At 42.6% G+C, this 20,407-nt stretch overlaps 2 protein-coding genes across 19 annotated transcripts in view; one reads left to right on the forward strand and one right to left on the reverse strand.

The window, feature by feature from the left end:
* LOC140127840 (DNA-directed DNA/RNA polymerase mu-like) overlaps nucleotides 1-20,407 on the reverse strand; it is an 83,995-nt gene that overhangs the window by 12,437 nt on the left and 51,151 nt on the right. For 5 of the 16 annotated variants that reach the window (XR_011855073.1, XM_072148963.1, XM_072148961.1 and 2 more), the window contains exons 1-3: nucleotides 3,709-3,793; nucleotides 3,060-3,119; nucleotides 1,149-1,349 (exon numbers count right to left, since the gene is read on the reverse strand). Coding sequence is in view for 15 of the 16 variants with exons in the window: in XM_072148963.1 (XP_072005064.1) it covers nucleotides 1,149-1,349; nucleotides 3,060-3,070 (212 nt within the window). In the remaining variant the exon portion in view is untranslated. Of the gene's footprint in view, nucleotides 1-1,148; nucleotides 1,350-2,911; nucleotides 3,120-3,708; nucleotides 3,817-4,869; nucleotides 4,890-13,633; nucleotides 13,656-20,407 lie in introns of those variants that run through there. The other 11 variants (XM_072148957.1, XM_072148969.1, XM_072148962.1 and 8 more) reach the window with 11 other exon arrangements.
* SH2D6 (SH2 domain containing 6) lies at nucleotides 3,531-20,397 on the forward strand. 3 transcript variants are annotated; one of them, XM_072148975.1, is made up of 15 exons: nucleotides 3,916-4,231; nucleotides 4,827-4,904; nucleotides 6,615-6,640; nucleotides 6,722-6,756; nucleotides 8,040-8,056; nucleotides 8,134-8,236; nucleotides 8,394-8,452; nucleotides 11,627-11,648; nucleotides 11,900-12,037; nucleotides 12,860-12,888; nucleotides 15,185-15,212; nucleotides 16,082-16,107; nucleotides 17,496-17,579; nucleotides 18,166-18,321; nucleotides 20,140-20,397. In XM_072148975.1, exons 3-15 carry the CDS (start codon nucleotides 6,618-6,620, stop codon nucleotides 20,254-20,256), a joined length of 837 nt encoding a protein of 278 aa, XP_072005076.1. In that variant the 5' UTR covers nucleotides 3,916-4,231; nucleotides 4,827-4,904; nucleotides 6,615-6,617; the 3' UTR covers nucleotides 20,257-20,397. The 3 variants fall into 3 exon arrangements, with proteins under 3 accessions (XP_072005077.1, XP_072005076.1, XP_072005075.1); XM_072148976.1 differs by lacking the exons at nucleotides 3,916-4,231; nucleotides 4,827-4,904 and adding an exon at nucleotides 3,531-3,590; XM_072148974.1 differs by lacking the exon at nucleotides 4,827-4,904.

Genomic DNA, 20,407 nt, shown 5'->3' on the forward strand with positions numbered 1-20,407 from the left:
ATTGCCAAAATCATACAACTTTTTGATCACCACTGCGCTATTTAGAATAAAAAATGAGACCTTAAATTTTTCTTTGACCCCTATATAAAAAGCAATGAGTGACAGTTGATTAGATCTCAATGATGAACATATTAGGGCAGCTTGACCCCTTAAATAGTCAGTAACAGTACCTAAGCAGTTAGTTGGCAATTGTGTTGGTGGGAGACCGGCGCCGGAGCTGCTCAGTGTGTACCATTCTGCTTCACAGGCCAGTAAGGCAGCGTTCACACATGGTGTTAACATTGTGTTTAAAAATACAATACAACAGCTAAGAGGAGAAGATTTGCCTAATTACATGCCATTAACACAATGTTAATGCATTGCGTTTTGTAAATGCTAAAGTTAACAGAAATGTAATTGGGCAAATGCAATGTAAATGTCACTTGTGAGCTTGTAGGGGCCCGTGATCTGGCTGTACAATTTGCGTCCGGATCATAGCCCCCTTCACAGTCTTTAAGCCCCTGTTACTGTGTGAAGAGCATACAGTGTCAATGTGACCAAGCCATGCGGTCACTCAGCAGGGAGGGATGAGGAGCGCTCACCCCTTACTCAGGTTATTGGGTCTAAGGGTGAAGACACACTTGGCCTAAAAACGCCAAGTGTGTCTTCACCCTCAGGGTGATGTCACACGGTGCATTCTTGGTGCATTTATACGCATACGTTTTTGCATGTTTACCATCCATTTGGCTGGTTTGAATTAGTTTCACAGCTGCTTACACTTCCAGAAATTAAAAAAAACATCTTGCTGGTCGTCTTAAGAGCACCACCTTTACGGAGGTACCTGTGGCTTCTTTTATCGAACTCTTTGAGTTGCTCCTCCTCAACAGCAATGTCATTTACTTCCCTTCATTTATGGTACTGCAGCTGCCCCATATCAGCCAAGACCTACACCTGTCAATTGAAGCAGCAGAAACACAACATTGCAAAGCCTGCACCTAGATACTAACTAGAACGGGTCTGAAAGATGGGGAGCACATTATATAAGTATATATAGTGAATCTGTAACTCGGGTGCTCAGAGGGTCAAGAATGAGGCCACGAGGTACAGCCTCATGCACCATACAATCATTTTCTACATCACCATGCAGGAGCTGCATCAGTGTATTATACCTGTATTCTTGTGCCACCCTGAATCCTTTCTTCTGTGCCAGTGATGCCAGGAAACCTCTTCGTGCTGTGCCCATTTTTCGCTCCACCAAAAAGATACAGATACCAGGATATAATACCTGGACCGGAGGGGCTTCAGTCGGAGCTGCTGCCTCTTTCCTTCTCCTTTTAAGGGGAAATGGAAACATCTCAACACATGGGCAGCTACGAAAACAGAACAAAAGTCTAATAAGTCATTGCAATGGTTAATTTGTCTGTACACAGGGGTTCACATATTTCCGGGTCCTTTCTACGTACGAGGCTGAGGTGGGAAAGATAAAGATCTCTGGAAAGGTGCGAATATCAGACATAGAGATGTGTGTACCGGATTATGATCATAAAGCCAGAAGACTAGTCAGCCCCTTCTGAGCAGGGAACAACAGGGAATGTGCAGATGATCCCATTTTTTATGGAATGATCTGCATGAAAATCCACATATTTTTGGGCTCAAAATATTTTCACAGTAAAATTAAAAACTAAAAACCCACATCAAAATGGATAGTTCTTTTCAATGCGGTTGCAAGATCATTTTAACTAAACAGTAAAAGTGGCCTTGCCTCCTCTGCTGATCTCCAGCCAAAAAGGGAATAGGCGAGGAGAAGATTAACCCCTTTGTTCTCTGTCTTTTCATTATTTGGGATAGTTTTTCTTTATGTTATAAATAAAACATTTTGGGTGAAGACACACATGGCGTTTTTGGGCCGTTTTTGGGCCGTTTTTACTAAGTGCGTTTTCAGATCGTTAAAAACGCATGCGTTAAAAAACGCGTTTTTTAAAAACTGATGCGTTTTTTAACGCATGCGTTTTTAACGATCTGAAAACGCACTTAGTAAAAACGGCCCAAAAACGCCATGTGTGTCTTCACCCTTTATGTGCAGTTTCCTGAAAGCCCCAAAAAATGAGCGCTGCTTGGTTTGCAATGTACAGTCAGGAGCACCTGCAGCCACCGTTCTCGAGATGTGACCCCAGCGATGAGACACTTATCAACAATCCTAGGGATTGGAAGGGTTTTAAGAAAACCCTTTTGGTTAAGCTTGACCATGGATACTGGTTACTGATTGCATGCATTTCACGGATGCGAATGAAACCCCCCCTCCCCCCCCCCCCGAGACGTTCACATTGCAGTTGTAAACAAAATGCAAGTGCCACATGTAAATGCACCCCAAGGTTTTTAACACACCCTAAGGCCGCATTCACATGTGGCGATTGTGTTGCATTTTCTAACGCAACACACAAGCTCTTCGGCCAATCACCTATTGAAGTAAGATTTCGCTTGCATCACGTTTGGTAAACGCAATCTAACTACAATAAGTGGAGAAGTTTGTGCATTGTTTTTAGAAACACAACACCACACAAATGCCACAAGTCAATGTGGCATAAAAAATACTTGATAGAAACACATCCTCCCTCTCTAATCTCCTTGTCCCTGAAAAATTGGAAGCTGCTTCTTAAAAGAACACTCCATTCAAAGCTAATTCATTCAATAATGCAAGGTGCAGGGCCTAAAGGGAAGAGTAGGACTCATTTTTATTGTATTCCTAGAACCTTGCTTCAACCAAGAGTACTGCTCCTGCCTTCAGGGCCTGCACAAGTTTTAATAAAGTGAATCGGCTTTTACCGGAGTGTTCCTATAAAAGGGTTGTACCAATTTTGAGTGTACCCCTATAAACCGTTCAATGGACCCTGATCAATCACAAAGAATGGCAATTCCGTTCTCACTCATTTACCCGACAGCAGGTCGAGCACGTGTTCCCCTGCTCCATTCAATACTTTGCCTCAAAAAGTCAGGATGTGGTTTTTTTTTCTTGGAAAACCTCTTCTATCCTTCCCTTTGCACATACACAACACAGTCCCCTCCGGGAGAGTCCGACTTGCCTGCAGGACATAAATTATTCTGCCCGATTCATCGCGTCTCCACCCTCTGACCACAATCTCCTGATTAGAAAGAAAAAAAAAAGTTAAAATCATAGCAGGAAAATTGTGAAACGCTGATATCTCTACTGCCACAGCCTCCCCCTAGCCACACAATAACCACATACACCCAGGCCGCTCTGTAGATGTCCTGCTGGAATCTCAGACACAATTTAAAGGGGTTGTCCAGAGGTTGGAATTCATGGCGACTTTCTCCCAACTGCAGCTCCTCTCCTGACTGGGTAATGTGTCACAAAGCAACTAATCTCCATTCATTACCTTACAGCTGAGCAGCAATACCAGCACTTACCATAGACATGTGTGGCGCTGTTTTTGGGGGGGAGGGGAGGGGACATGTTTTTCAATCACTGCACAACCCCTTCAATTAGGGAGCTGGACTTATAGTCACACATAGGATGCTAGGAGCCCCTGTACTTAACAATGGCCCAGAAAGGAATATTACTACATCCAAGGCTATAACCTCCAACCACCCTGGTAGGTGCACCCCCTGCCCACACCTGTACACACATGCACCCTACCCATATAACCCACATTTTGTGTGTACATGGCCACCCCTACCCTGTAAACCCGGTGGTCTGCTGTGGCCACCTACCCTCCATGCCAATCCACCTTCCCTCCAAACTTGGCCTTCTCTTCCCACAACCTACTGTGCAGCCAGAGGGGACTTCCGGTTTCATGACCCCGCCCCTTATGTAAATGACTATGCACACGCCGTTACCGCACCCGGTCACATGCCCTGCCCCTTTATTTAAATATCACCTTAGAAACCTGCGTGGTGTAGAGCTGTCTATCAAGTGAAACCCCGCCCACTGGTGAGGTCACGTGATCCCGAGATCATCTTTCAGTGCTGTGCTACCTGAGGCATGCTGGGAGTTGTAGTCCCACAGCAGCTGGGTGCTGACTAGTGTGACAGCTCGATCATGCAGGATTGTGACAGCAATTAGGCAGATCATATTATTAGCATATTGTGCCCCATTGTGTGTGTGATACTATCTGATACTTGTTGCTTCCTCTTTGATAAGACTGAAATATGCAAAAAATACACAAATTATCTGAACAAAGCTCATTGTACAGAGAGAACTGAGCTCACAGACTGAGACACAGCCAGGAGACAGGTACAGTACTGGCCTGCACACACCTGCATATATATAACATCCAATACACACATACATGATGTATGTACAAAAGTATAGCAATATACATCCAATACACACACACATATATGGTGTACACAAGTATAGAAATATACAAACATCAAATGTATAGTACACACAGCCAGGAGACAGGTACTGGGCGGCACACACCTGTACACATATACAATCCAATACACACATATAAATATGTATAGATGTATATAGAAACATACAAACATCAAATGCATAGTACACACAGCCAGGATACAGGTACAGTACTCTACAGTGCACATCTGTACACAAATATACACACATTTAGAAACATACATCTATTATAAATATGCTTATATGTGTGTGTATGTATATATACTTGTGCATTAGCCCTGGAACAGAACATACACACATATATACATACACAAACATCTAATAAACATATAGTACACACATGAACAGTGACATTTATGAGAAATTATCTTCACACAGGTACATTTAAGAAAAAAAAAATATCTAATTAAAGAAATATATATATATATATATATATATATATATATATATATATATATGGCACATGAATTAGATTTAATGTGAATTCCCAGAAGAGAATACCCCTTTAATCTTACTCTTTGGCTCCATCATCCAGCAGCTGCCAGAAGAGGTAAGTTTTCCCTTACAGCTTGCAGGGTCTCTCGAGGTCTCACGTTGTGTTCTTGGCCCGTTCTTGGTGAGTTTAGATTTTCACTGAAAATGGTAAGCATGCAAAAATGCATGTTTTTTAAAAAAATTTATTTGAAACGCATCGTGTGACTGCGTCCTCAGGGTCCATTAGCAGGTTCCCAGGCTACCCCTTATCGTGGTGCCTGCAGGGAGGTCGCAGGGTAAGTTCACCAAGTCTGGTTGTGGTGGCTGTTTGCTGGGCAGGTATCTGACATAAAATAAAGGTAATTTGGAAATCACTGCGCACAACCCTACTAAATGCTGCTGGCAGATTATTATGCATGGTTGTGCTAGTAGACTCCTTTTATTCTTTTTGTTCCAGGCAATTGCCGGAAGCTCAACAGCTTTCTCTTCTCTCTGTATGTAGTGCACATGCACATTCTATCAAGCAGAAGGAATAGTTGTCAGCCGAAGGAGCTAGTACAGTAGATGTGAATGTGCACCTTAAATGTGTGTTCACACATGGCGTTAACACATATGTTTTAAAACGCCATGCAACAGCTGAGAGAGGGAGCAGTGAGTCGCAGCGGCTAGGTCTCTACCCACTATTTCATAGCAGATTCTGGAATGCAGTCATATCGAGAAGGGGAGAGGCTGACTATAGGATTCCTTAATTCTCTTAATGATATCGAGTTCAGGAAAATCTATTGCCCTAAGAATCCCAAGAATAATTGTCATACACACATGGTTAATTCTTCTGTAAAATATTGTCTAATGCAGTCCATTTTTTTTTAATATAAACCAGAATGACCCTATGTCATGTAAGTCATTATCACTTTTGACCCCTTACAGTCACGTGTCGGCTGTGGATGAATGGATAGGGCTCACGGGCTGAGCCCTCTCCATAGCCAGTAAGTGTTTGCTGCATATTGCAGCAGACACTTACCGGTAACACCCGGTCATCGCCGAGTCACAAAAAGCCTTGAAAGCATTGAAAACATCATCAAAAGTCACACAAAATGACACCACCCATAACTCCATACAACAAAATATGAAAATGTTATTAGCGCCAGAAGACGGCAAAATTAAGATTTTTTTTTTTGTACAGGACGTTTTAATTTTTGTCAATGTATGAAAGCATTATAAAACCTATGCAAATTTGTTATCCCCGGGCTTGTACTGACCCAAAGAATAAAGTAGACATGTCATTTGTGGCGCAGAGTGAAAGACGTAAAATCCAAGCCCACAAGAAAACGACACAAATGCATTTTTTCACTCATTTTATTACATTTGGAATTTTTTTCCCGCTTCCCAGTACATGACACGGAATATTAAATACCATCACTATGAAGTGCAATATGTAAGCAGAAAACAAGCCATCACAGCGCTCTTCACATGGAAAAGTGAAAACAATATAGATTTTTGAAGGTGGGGAGTAAAAAACAAAAAGGGCCTCGGCATTAAGGGGTTAAAGGAAGATGATTTTCCCAGTCATCAGGATTTATTTAAGTCTATGTAAGTTGAACTGAAATTTTAGCAAGTGAATAAGATTTTTTTTTCTTGTCATATTTGACTACTTTTGGCTGCAGTTCTTACTTAGGGTGAGCTACAACAATGCACATTGATCTGTAATGAAACAAAATCTATTGTTATTTGCACAATATCTGATTAGTATTTATATCTATATTATATCTTATTCCCTTTTCATCAGATTATGTATGGAAGCAATAGGAAGCAGTAAGTAGAAGTGCATGTTATTATTATTGTGTATGTAGATATTATTACATCATGTATTCTAATCTATGTCTTTGCTTTTAGGTCTAATGCCACTCCCCTACCTCTCCACAAATATGGTAACATATATATAAAGCTTATAAAAGGATTTAAATACCATTTATTGTTATTGTATAGTAATATGAAATATAAAGTTCATACTGGCGCCCCTCCAACCACTTGTGGGACCACACGGTGACACACCAAGGAGATGCAGAGCTCTTCCAAACACTGTGACCTATTGCCTCCTACCAACCATGCTTGGATACACTGACTGTAAGACCGCACAGTAATAATAATAATTCCTTTATTTATATAGCGCACACAGATGGCGCAGCGCTGCACAGAGTTTGCCAAATTAGTCCCCGTCCCCAATTGGGCTCACAATCTAATCAACCTACCAGTATGTTTTTTTGAGTGTGGGACGAAACCGGAGGACCTGGAGGAAACCCACGCAAACACGGAGAGAACATACAAACTCTTTGCAGATGTTGACCCTGGGACTTGAACCCAGGTCCCCAGCACTGCAAGGCTGTAATGCTTAAATGTTTCCACGGTAGCAGACTACATCTAAACTCTATGTAGTCTGATCCTTCAGTTGCATATCCTTCTTAATTGTTATTTATGTTGGTAGATTAGCAAGAAGTAGAACAGTGATTGAAGACATTGGGGACCCTTATTTATTAAGGGTCCGCGGAGAGCACTTTCGTCGGATTTTCGAAGTTTTCAGGATTTGTGCCACTGTGACAGGTATTTAATTGGATATTGTGTTGCACACGGTCCGATTGTGGTGCAAATCGGGGATGTGGCCGTCGGACGATCCGACTGATTCAGACTGAGCACAGGGATTTAACCTTCAAATTGTGTCCCAAGATCAAGCACTTACATGCACCGGGAAGACGAAGGTGAACCCCAGTGCACCTGAGCGGGAAGCGACACATGCAGGATATCGAGCGCACAATCTTAGTGAATCGCTGCACAGTGCATTCTGGTCGGAAAGGGATCGCGTCAGGACAGGTAAGTAAATGTGGCCCATTATGATGGTAGAGTCTGACTACACATGGTTGTTTGTTGTCTGCTACCATGGAAACATGTAAGTCTGCATGCAAAATGTAAACATTAATTGATTACTCTCCCTAGTGGTTTGCTTCAATTTTGATTTTGCTCCAAAATTCTTTTTGAATGTTATTTTATCCAGACTTTTAAAGTGGTATGAGCTGTTTTGGCTGAAAACCAACCACAGACTTATGTGAATAAGACATCTATAAATAAATGACATCCACACCCATCTCACACCTGCACTTGTACATGTATGTCCATTATATGATTGTATAATAACTTGTGTTTTCTGTATTTTTGACAGCAAATGACGTGGTAAAGGTAAGTACAGCTCCGTTCTCACCTGCTTAAATGTTTTTGGCTGTGCCATTGTCATTGTTCTGTGATGTCTTCACCAGGAAGAGGAGGAGGATGACTTGTATGAGCTCCCACCATGTGATCCTCTGAGTAGACCCTTGCCATGTGTCTGGACAGCTTCGGAGACTTCCAATTCATATTTAGGTAACAAGTGACTTAGGAATTTGGCCCCTTGTAGGCAAACACATCTGGGCTGGATCAACCGATTTAGGTTGGTGGGAGAACAAGATCAAGAATCCTTATTGCATCTCCATATTGGCAGAAGTCCAAATAAAGAATTTTTTACACTGTTCCCTCTTAGGTCGCCCTGCACCTGCCCCTCCTCTGCAAAAACCTTCCCTACCAGGCAGGACTCAGCAGGTGAGTGTTATATTGCCACAATAGATGCCAGAAGTTTGATGGTATAAGGAGACTTACTGTGTAGGACATTTGTAGCACATGGTATGGTGGTCATTATACTGTGTAAGGGCACTAAGGAGGACATTCTGTTCTGTAGTGTTTGACAAAAATCTTTCTCACTAGAAGTCTAGTGGGCAGAGACTTATGTCTGTCTATGCCCTCAAGCTGAGGCAAGTTAGCTTGCCCACAGATCCCATGATCTCAAAGTAGTTTAGCATTAAATTTATTTAGTTTCCCACAAGTAAATCCACTGAACACTGCACAGTGCACATACAGGATGTATATGGTGACAGCCTGGCAGCTCCCATCACATGGAGGAGCAAGGAACATATAATAAGTGAAAGAAATCATAAAGAAAACCAGTTACATGCAGTCTATGCCTGTGCTGTGTGAGCGCTAAGGATTAATAGCTTATCTGCATAGAGCTGATACTGCCGATGAGAAGGTGAGGGAAGTGAGCAGTGAGACAGAGAAACTTCTGTAGAATCACAGACTGGGACCCGCCAACCCTCCACTGATAGGGAACAGGGAGCATCTTGTACCTCACTATTCTATGCAGGAGACAACTGCATACACATCCAGCTCTGCTTCATACACTGTCACATGGCCTCCTCCCCTGTGAGCAGGGAGCAGCAGCTCCTCCCCTCCAATTAATCCGTAGTTTGTTTACATTTAGTTTCTCTGACTGACTCCAGGGCTTAACAGCACATGGAGAGGAGGCAGCCATTGCAGCACTAAGGTAATTTGAGGGCTATAGCAAGGAAACTACTGCATATAGGTAATAAAGATAATAGGCAAAGTTGTTTTACATCCCAAGAGCTATTGATTTGTGGAAAACAAAAAACCTTTACAGTTAATCTTTCACGGTCCTCGAACCTCTGCTAGAGTCCCCAGATCGTCAGAAAGTATTTAGGAGAGTAGTTGTGTGCGTTTATGAGAGAAATTGAACATATAGCCACTCAGTGGGGCACATTTACTAATAATGTAGGAAACTGCACTAAAAGTGCTCTGCCCGTGTATATTGATTAATGCGACAGATTCATTAAGATTGTGCACCAGAAATCATGAATATGTTTCTTCCCTGCATTGGGCCGACAACATTCACCAACTTTTTTGTGGTGCACCTTTAACATAGGGTGTGTGAAAAACTTTGCATGATTAATCAGGCACACGGTTTAACTGAGCGCCGGACGCCCCCTAATTTGCATCACACGGTGCCTTGTGCAGCTGCGCCACAAAACGGTTGCATGCAACACAACAGTGGCAGACACTTCTTAAATACTGTATATACTGGCGTATAAGACTACTTTTTAACCCCTTAAAATAATGGCTACAGTGGGGGGTCGTCTTATACGCTGGATATACGGGGGCCGCACTGTGTGAGGTGTTTTTTTTCCCCGTCAGCGCGCAGAGAGCCGCTTCCTGGGACCGCCGCGCATGCGCGGCAGTCCGCCTCTCACAGTCATTAGAAGAGGCTTAGTACGCGCTGACGGGGCGGCGCGCTGTATGCTAATGCAGCCGCCCTGTCACAGCGGTCGGCGTCACAGAGCTGGGGGTCACAGGCGGCACTTACAGAAGCATGTCGGATCTTCATTAATATCGCAGCTTACAGTTATGATCACCAGGCACTTGCTCTCTTGTTTGTTTTGCAAAGTTTTAAGCAGAATTTTTTTCATTTGGGAGAGGGGTAGTCTTATACAGTGAGTATATACCAAATTCTATATTTTTAGGGCAGAAGTTGGGGGTCGTCTTATACGCCCAGTCGTCTTATACGCCGGCATATACGGTACCTGTGCAAGCCGTTTATACTACAAAGAATGTGCAAAGTCCAACAGAAAACTGGTGCATAGCCCTTAGTAAATGTGCCCCAATGTATATCTATGGATGTAGATATGTTGTAGTGTACAGCTCATTGCTGACCAGCAATAGATATAATATATTGTCGGAATTATGCATACAATCTTTGGGTGACCAGACCAATAATTAAGGAATAATTAGGAATGCAAAATCCCTTGTCTCAGATACATGTTACACTTTTATACCGCCACAAGGTGTCATAGTCTGAGCAGGAGATATCACTTTTCTCTTCTTCTTATACTTTATTCCAGGTCATGCAAATTATCCATTATCTATATTACAATAACATATGTCATGTTGTAGTACATAGTCATATACGGCACATCCACTATGTAATATCCCAATGGCAGATGAAATATGGAGAGAGAATATGTGCAAGGCAACTAGTTAGGGGGTCGGTGAGGTGGGACATATCCACTGGGTATTCCATTAATGCATTAATCAGATACCCCTTTAAAAGACATGACCGTGTTAGGTCATATAAACAGGACAGTACTATATGTATTTATATATATATATATATATATATATATATATATATATATATGTATATATATATATATATATATATATATATATGTATATATATATATATATATAAAGAATAAAACCAAGTCCGCACAGTGGAGAGAAACCTCAATAGACGGGGTGTAGAGCCTACATGGATCCTGGCAAGATCCTTCAGTAGTAAAGTTGAAACAAGTGTAGGCAGCACTCCAAAAGTCCAAAATTCTAAGGCTTGATGAAGGTGGTTCACACCAAAACGTTGCCACTGTTTCTATAAACTTTACCCTTTTTGGATTTTTGGAGTGCTGCCTACACTATTTTTTTAACTACTGGTAGTCCCTGGGTTACATACAAGATAGGTTCCATAGGTTTGTTCTTAAGTTGAATTTGTATGTAAGTCGAAACTGTATATTTTAAAATTGTAAATCCAGATTCAAATTGTTTTGCTGTAATTGGACCAAATATTATCAATAAAACTTCATTACAGACATCTTACAGCTGTAAATTATAGTGAACTATAGAATCCAGAGAGCTTCACCAGAGGTCACAGTGGGCAGAGGGGTCCTTCTGTAACTAGGGGTCGTCTGTAAGTCGGGTGTCCTTAAGTAGGGGACCGCCTGTATATCACTCAGCCCCACAACTGTCAATTGCAACACACAATTAGTATTGTTCCAAGAAGAAAGCAGCCATATTTTTGTAACCTTGTACAACTCCATTGATATGCAATATTCTGGACTTCTGTTTATAATTTATGCTTTTTTTCCCCCCCAGGGTCATTGGCAGCAGAGACCACGTGAGTGTTTATAAATCATGTGTTTTAGAAGAAAATATCATCTTTTTGGAGGGCACAAGGAATTAATTGGAAATTAGTCAATTTTGGATGATTTCAGTTGATCCAATTCTCATATCAGTGGTAAAATAAATGCACAAAAATCTTTTTGGATAAAAAACTGAATTCTGGATTTCTATTGGTTGAGTGGCGGTGCATACTGTATGTGCATCACTGTGTTAGATTGTTACTACTTTCATTCTTACATCTTACAGAACCAAAGTTGACCAGGCCCGCGCCTCCCATAAAGCACGGCCCCCCTCCTCTTCCTCCAGCCGACCGCAGGTTGTCTCTCCCGTGTACGGCCATGCGTTCACCACCAGCATTCAACAACTTTCCTCGGGGAATGGATGGTAAAAAACGTTTATTGTATGCCATCTAAGAGATTCACATGAACATATTCAGGGTCGGCTCCAGGTTTCAGTAGGCCCCCGGGCGGCATAGCCTCAGTGGACCCCTTTGGGTCTCCTCACGTGACAACATTAAAAATTCAGAAACTAAAACAGTCTCCTGTTCCCTAAAATATTCCCTAGTTTATCATCCCAAACAGCCTTCTCATGGTTATTTTATATAAAGCCCCCCACACCCTAAGGATTCATTAGATACAGCCCCCCCCCCTGAACTCCATGGATTCCTTACACACAGCCTCATGTGGGCCCCCTCCACCAGCAACTCTGGGCCCCGGCAGTTGCCCAGGTATGCCAAGTATTGGCGCTGGCCCTGAATGTATTTCTCTCCTGTGTGCCCTCCGTGTTTACAGTGGACTGTACGCTTTCCTGCAGTGGTCACATGTTTTACTATCTCTATATAAAAATGTAAAGCAGAGCGGTCAATTACCCCATTTACAAGGCCAATGCTTTTGTGCAAGCACTGTGTCTCTTTTTTGTGCTAGCCGAATTTGATTGAGCTGCAATACCAGGAACAGCCACTGTACAATGAAACAGCCACAGTACTCAACCAAGTGCTACAACTTTGATCAACTGATTGGGTGCCAGGATTTGCTCCCCCTACTGATCAGATTTTTAAGATCTTTCCTGGGTTTTGTCTATATTCCTACACTAAGGATAGATCATCAATACAAAACAAATCTCAGAAAATCACTTTAAAATGTAATTTGTTTCCAGTTTATATGTTCCTATGAATAACATATGTTTACGTTTTTATCCTTCATACAGATTTGTACTTGACATTATTGGAGACACAGGTAATAAAAATGGAATAAATGTATAAACATAAATGATCATCTCGTTACTTGGCCTCCTCCAGCTCATAGTGTCCACTATGGTGTTTTCCAAGGATGGACAGAAGGACTGTACTTGTGACTTCTGTGAATTCTATTTCTAAACTTAGCTATTTCCTTGGCATTGTGTATGGCTACCATAATTTATGGCAACAAAAGTGTTCCTTTTCTAAAGCCCCTGTAGACCTCCTGGAAGTGCAGCTGTCAAAAACAGGTGGACACAGAGGCATAAACCAAAGCTGCTGTCTCCATTACATAATCTGTACTAGGTCCCCAAGTATAATAAGAAAACAAGAAATGATCCCACTGAAAATCTTTGTTGAGGAGCACCCATCTAGGCAGGGTTGGCTCCAGGTTTCGGTAGGCCCCTTGGTGACAGAGTCTCAGTTGGCGCTTTTCAAGTGAACTCATGTGGCAGCATTAAAAAAGCAGACTCCAACTCCAATTCTGTATTCTCTTTGTGCCGCGGCTGCCAGTGCCTCCCCTCTTCCCTAAGTGCCGTGGGCACCATTTGAAACCGCAATACAAAGCCCCGGGCTTTTCTGTTGTGCTATCTGCTCCATGCATGCAGCGCCGGCCCCCTTCCGTGAGAGCCAGCGCAAGTAACTGTAGTTGGTGCACCCATCCCAGCCCACTGAGCCCAGGTAAGCAGCTGTAAGAAAAGCTTGTGCCGTGGGCCCCTCTAGCATCGTACAGCCTTGGCACTTACCGGGTATGCCTTTTCCTAGATGCAGGCCCAGCATCAGCAAAGTCCACCAAATATTCCTAAACAGTAACGTACAAGAGGGAACTCCTGTAAAGTACAACAGTAAAGATAACAGGTAACTTCTTAAAAGGGAACCTGCCAGCAGAAATTGACTTAATAAACTACTCTCCGAATTTTGTCAAGCATATGAACACCTTCCAGATCATGTTTTGTGATGGCCCATGGTGGTGCCATCATCCAGAAAATCTCATTTTAAATGAGATATGAATTGGTTGTATAAAGTCATGGATGACAAAAATTGCAGGAGAACCGTTTAGAACCAAGCACAGAACCATCAATTACAGTAACTTACAGTACAGTAAGGTATTCTGAGACAGGGAGAGCTTGACTTCAGTGCTAAACTCAGTGCTGCCTCCATGACTTTATATGACCAATTTACATCTCACTTCACAGTTGATTTCCAGGATGATACCACCACCTTGGGCCATGAAAGAAACATGTTCTGTGTTACACTGCTTGGCAATATACTAGTAGCGGTTTATTAGTAATATTGCTGCTTGCAGGTCCCATTTAAAACTACGGTATATAGGAAAAAAATTTACCAGCAACTCCAGCCAAATGCCTCCGATTTCTTCTTTATTTGATGTTGATAAAAACACACAGGTAATAAATCTACATAACCATCTTCATGAGTACCTACGCGTTTCAGCACGACCATGACTATAGTCCCGCGTGGTCCTCTTGAAGCAATTAGCTGGAGTTGGCTACACCACTATAAATCGGAGTCAGTTCACAATATGCTTCTTCTGAAAACCTCTCTATAACCTGTGTAATGGATAACCGAACTCCTCTGTGTCATCTAGGTCAAAAGAAATCATAGGACAGAGAGGACTTTGCTTATCCAGTACACAGGATTGAGAAGTTTTTTTGGAACGTTTAAAAATTTTTTTGTGAACTGACCCTGATTTTCATCATCTATTCTCGGAGGAGAAGGGAGGTGAGAAGAACCCATCTTGTGCTGGTATTTCTTACTTGACATTGATTTAAAGGAGTTTGAGCATTGGTCATCTTTCCCCAAGTATCATTTATAGTGATGGTCTACTTTTGACTCCTGGGCCTCAAGTGTTAACAGCTCAATGTCAGAGGTGAATCCTGTCTATCAGCTGGTCTCAGGAGTAATTCACAAGCAGGAAATGTGTTGCCAAAATGCTTGGTCAGGGGCATCACTTAAGGGGGTGCAGAGGGTACAGTCGCAACTGGGCCCAAGAAGCCTTGGGGGCCCATATGGTGTACCTTTCCCATATGAGAAAACTAGCACTATAAACAATACATTATAACCGGGGGCCCGGCACGCATTTTGCACTGGGTATGGCAGCTTCAAGTTATGCCCCTGTGTTTGATATACTAGATATTGAATATGAGATAATATTCTTAAAGTAATATGACTCAAGCAGAAATTTCACCAACAAATTCACCTGAATAAGTGAGACTGGAGGGAGGATGGTGTATAACATTAAAGTGATTTTTAATGCTTCCTCATTTTCTTCTCCACAGGCCAAAACACACAATGATGTTACTGTAGGTGAGAACACAAAAAGCACATTTAGAGTTATACCCAATGTCCTTCTTCATCAGAGCAAGACTATAGAGTAAAAAGTGTGAAAAACAACCAAGCTGTGAGAGTCAGTTATAGTACAAGTATCTGGCACCAAACTTTTTATGTGTCTCTTTATGATTGTACACACAACACAGTTATAGGATCCCCATTGTTTTAACATACTGTGCACTGATCTTACTGATGAATAAAACCAATACAAAAGATTATGGCTAAAGCTGTAATTTATACCAACACAACTACTGAAGTTCAAAGCAGATCCAGGCGTAACAACAGCAGTAGCAGCCATAGCAGCTGCTATGGGGCCCGCAGTGTCAGGGGGCCCAACATCTGACCTGAAACCCCATAGAATGGAGGATGTGCACCATCAATCCCAAGAACAACAGCAACCTTAGCCACAGTTCACACTGGACATTGTACATCATGATATGTATATAACAGGTCACATCTTTCACAGTACACAGAATGAATCGGCAGCTCAGATAAAAAATGTCAGGGAGAGGGAAGGGACAGCAGAACAACAGGACTAGAAATCTCTCATCTCTAATTCCTACTGTGTATTTCCCCCGTGTGGTCAGCAGCTACTGGGACAGATCTGTGTAAGCGTATAAATGTATATCAGTGTATAAAGTTGTGCTCCTGTGTGTATATACAAATATTTCTAAGGTGGTAGGGGGCCCCATTCAGAAGTCTTCTATGGGGCCCTGCCTCTCCTAGTTACACCCCTGAGCTGGTCCTTAAGGTACTGCATAAGAGCTACATGTAAACAGCAGTAATACTGTACAAGACTTATATTTTATTGTACAAGTAATTCTTATCTTATTGCTTTTCTACAGCGAGTGAAGGGAAACAAAAGTCAGAGGTGAGAATGTGGATTTTATGGCGGTGTATTTTCATTTGAAGCATCAATTATTAATATTCTTGATATGCTTTTGGGGCTATAGATTAAAAAAAAATTGGGGCTCATTTACTAAAAGCAGTGCGGTCTGTACTATATGCAGTCACCTGTGTATAGTGCAGTGGGCGCCAGTTTCAGGATTTCTGGAACTTTTTTTTTGGTGCACCTTTAACATGGCGCGTGCGACACAATTCTCTCGGATTTTGCATGATAAATCTGGCGCACGGAGCACTGAAACGCCCCCTAATTTGTGTAGTGCAGCAGCCACACAGATGTGGCACAGACACTTCTTAAATACATGTGCAAGCAGTTTGCACTAAAAAGGATGTGCAAAGTCCAACAAAAAACTGGCGCAAAGCCCCATTATTTACATTTTTTTCCTGGACAGTTACCACAGATGTTAAAACGGGATTAAGGAAGGGATTACAGATTCTGTGTAATATCTCACGTTATATGGCCAACCAATTTATAATAATGCCCTATTGTGGCCCCTAATCATTATGTCCTCTTATCACCCACCACCACCACCACTTACAAGGCATCCCTTTTGTGACCCCTCATTATAATGCCCTCTGTTTGGTCTTCATCCCTTTCTCTTGTGTCCCCACTTCCCTGCCTCTCCTGGTTCCCCCACAGCCCTGCTATCTCCCCTGCCGCAGCTGTGTGCGGCTCTGCAGCTGGCAAGTTTGATGACATCATTACATCACACCTCCCAGACTCAGGCCTGTCTCACTGACCTGGGAGCGGGAGGTTTTCACTAAACTTTTTCATCTCATCTTCATCTCCGTCCTCTTGGCCTAGATGTGTAGAAGTGTAGAATACAATGATGGAGCGGGAAGTTCTACCTTGCAGCGCTGTAGTCCTGGGTTTGAGTCCCACCCAGGTCAATATCTGCAAAGAGTTTGTATGTTCTCTCCGTGTTTCCGTGGGTTTTCTCTGGGTACTCCGGTTTCCCCACACACTCCGAAACATACTGGTAGGTTGTTTACATTGTGAGCCCCATGGGGACAGGGACCAATTTGGCTCCCATTCCACCATTTGACACTATCATACCATGTGAACTGCACCCAGCAGTGACAGGTTAAAATGGTGGAGTCGGAAGCTGATGGGTTCCTGCTCCACCAGTGTATTCCATTGCGGGACAAGACACAGATGGAAATCTAGGACAAACCTCCTCCTGCCCAGGTCTGCAGAACAGATCCCATAATCTGGGAATGTCCCGATAAATTGGTGGCAGTCATCTATAAGAGCTGTCATTCTATACGTTCTGGCAGGTATATAGACTTTTACTGAGCAGTTCCCTCTCCATGTCTCGGTATTCGTGACGTATGCTGTGCTGCATTATATTACAGAATCCTGGAGTGATGGGCAGACCTTGGTACGGGGGTGACATGGAGCGGAGCGAAGCGGAGACGGCTCTTCGCAGAATTAATAAGGTACAGATTACCGGCTTAGGGCTTACGCAAGGCTTCATGTAAACAAGATGTGAGATCAGCGCTGTCAGTCAGGACACGTCCTTAGTGTTTCCACCTTTTCCCAAAGTTTAGCTTCCCATTGCATAACACCCTAGTGGAATATAACATTTCCAACTCTAAGCTTATACCTCCATAGATTTATGAAACTGTGTTCGTATCCCATAGCAACCAATCATATTGTTGGGATTCATTTTTGAAGAGCTCTATGCTTTTCTGTGACCTGAACGGGGGAAGCGACACATGCAGGATATCGGGCGCACGATCTTAGTGAATCGCGGCAGAGTGTATTATACACGGACAATGCACTTTCTGTGAACTCCAGGGACGGGTAAATAAATGTGACCCATTGGCACATTCATACAATCCACCATTATCTACATTATATGACTATATTATATTACTTTAATCTGTATTTATTGTTTTTTTTTCAATAATATACCCATTGTAAAACATTCTATGAAACATGGGGTATCTGCCTAACTTCGGGCCATGTCCCTATTCGTACTTTTGGGTCTCTCTGATACCGGATTGTCTGTACATCACACAGGATGGCTGCTTCTTGGTGCGCCGAAGCTCTTCACAGAACCAGACGCAGCCCTATACCCTGGCTGTTCTCTACCACGACCACATTTATAACATTCCCATAAGAGCTGTGGGCAACCATGGATTTTCACTGGGGAAGGAAGGCAAGCGGCATGAAGAGGTAAGTGGCTGGGGATATGTATAGTGGAGAAAGCGGCCTCGAAATCCTTTACTATAAGAGCAATAGGAAAAAAACTGGGCATATTTTTAAAGGGGTTTTCCCACGAACACAAGTTAGGCCCTACCACAGAATAGGGCCTAACTTGCTGATCAGTGGGGGTCTCAGTGATAAGACCACCACAGATCATGAAAACGAGTGGACCGAACCTGGAATCACTGAACATGAATTCACTGAATGTCTGTTCAGTTCAGTGATTCTAGGTTCAGTCCAGTAAATCCAAGTACGGAGTGAGCTTGTCAGTCCAAACTTGCTCATGGTCAAGGAGTTTTAGACATGTCCTGGCCGAACTGTGTCTAGTCTGAATTGAACTCAGAGAAGGAGATTTATCATCAAGTTTCTGAGGTAAAACTGGACTAGTTGCCCATGGAAACCAATCAGAGCTCAGCTTTAATTTTATAAACAGCTGTGGGAAAATGAAAGCTGAGCTCTGATTGGTTGCCATGAGCAACTAGAACAAGTCTTATGATAGACTTATGATAAATCTCCCCCTATAATCATAGTCATTTCCAGAACTACTGTGGTTCTACTATTCTACCACAGTTGATCAAAAAAGTTGCTAAATCACATATTAAGTTTTCCATACCTGAAGACGGCCCTTATATATTTTATTCCTTTATGATCCACAGCTGGTTTTGTTTTCAAAAACTGAAACCGAATCCTAGCCTTAGGGTTAGAGAATTTTGTAATGTAGGTCAGTATGTTTCACAAAACTTCCTTATTGTCGCTGTGCTATGAGTACACCGTGTGCCAGGTAGTATGGACGTATAAATTATGCCATAATGTTGTGAAATCAACTGCACCATAAATCACGTCCGGAGCCTTGGCTGTATACAAGAACTCTCCCGCTCCACCTATTCATATTTTGTAGTGTGGGAATCCTCTGGCCGAAAGGATTTTGTCAGCTATCCACAGTGACGTAACTAGAAGCTGATGGGCCCCAGTGCAAAGTCTGTGCCAGGCCCCCGACTATAATGTATGGAGTATAGTACTAGTCTTCTCATATGGGAAAGTGACACCATAAGGGCCCCCTAAACCTCTTGGGCCCGATGGCGATCGCAACCTCTGCACCCCCTAAAGTTACGCCCCTGGCTATCCAGAACTATATGTACATGTCAGGAGCTATTCACCTTACAGACGTCTATATAATCCCTCTTATACCACTAGATATTATGTAACCTCATAGGAGCTACATAACCCAAACAAAGTCTTACAGGTGACACATGCAAAGTTTTTCATCTCTTATCTAAGCAGCTTCACAAGGTGCCAAAAAGTATAAAGTTGTCCCCTGTCCTCATAAAGGGAATGGCCTTTTAAAAGAGACTTCTTTTAAAGTAAATTCTCTATATCTACGATGCTGTTAGTTTTGGGCTAACGGTCCCACAGCTGGGCCAGGATTTATTTCCAAAATGTATGTAAAATTTGTGCTCATTAAAGGGGTTGTCCAACTATTAGAAAAATTTAGCAGGTGGTGGGCTTTTTTTAAAAATAAAAGCTTTACTTACCTCCTCCGGTGCTCCTGGTGTCCCACTTCGCAGCCCGTCGGAGCCTTTCCCCTATTTGTTTACAGGGGCACAGCAGCTCCGCTTCAGCAACTTCTGGCAGCCCGTCTCCTGTGTCAGCGCCTGATACAGCGCTGGGACAAGTTGTCAGGGCGGAGCTGCCTTGCGGACACCGGGACACCAGGAGCCCTCCCCGACCTTTGTACACGGCATTTATTCGTCTTATTCATGATCCATGTATGTTTTTCTTTCTCCTCAGGTATTCCCAAGTGTCGTTCACCTGATTGAGCATTACCAACAGGAACCGCTGAACCTAGTGAACCGCCAGACGTCCGGGAGAGAGTGCACCGCCCTGCTATACCCTGCTGTTGTATGAGATGCCCGTCTTACCCTTCTTTTTAAGTTTTTCTGGTAATAAAAGCCACTTGTGTGTTATGGAGAAACAAAAAAACAGACAAATATGTAATTGTACACCAGTGATTCTCTTGCAGTAATCAATAATTAAAGTAAAACCAACATGGCTACCT

The sequence above is a fragment of the Engystomops pustulosus genome, chromosome 4 (assembly GCF_040894005.1).
Source record: "Engystomops pustulosus chromosome 4, aEngPut4.maternal, whole genome shotgun sequence".
In the NCBI taxonomy this organism is placed as follows: domain Eukaryota; kingdom Metazoa; phylum Chordata; class Amphibia; order Anura; family Leptodactylidae; genus Engystomops; species Engystomops pustulosus.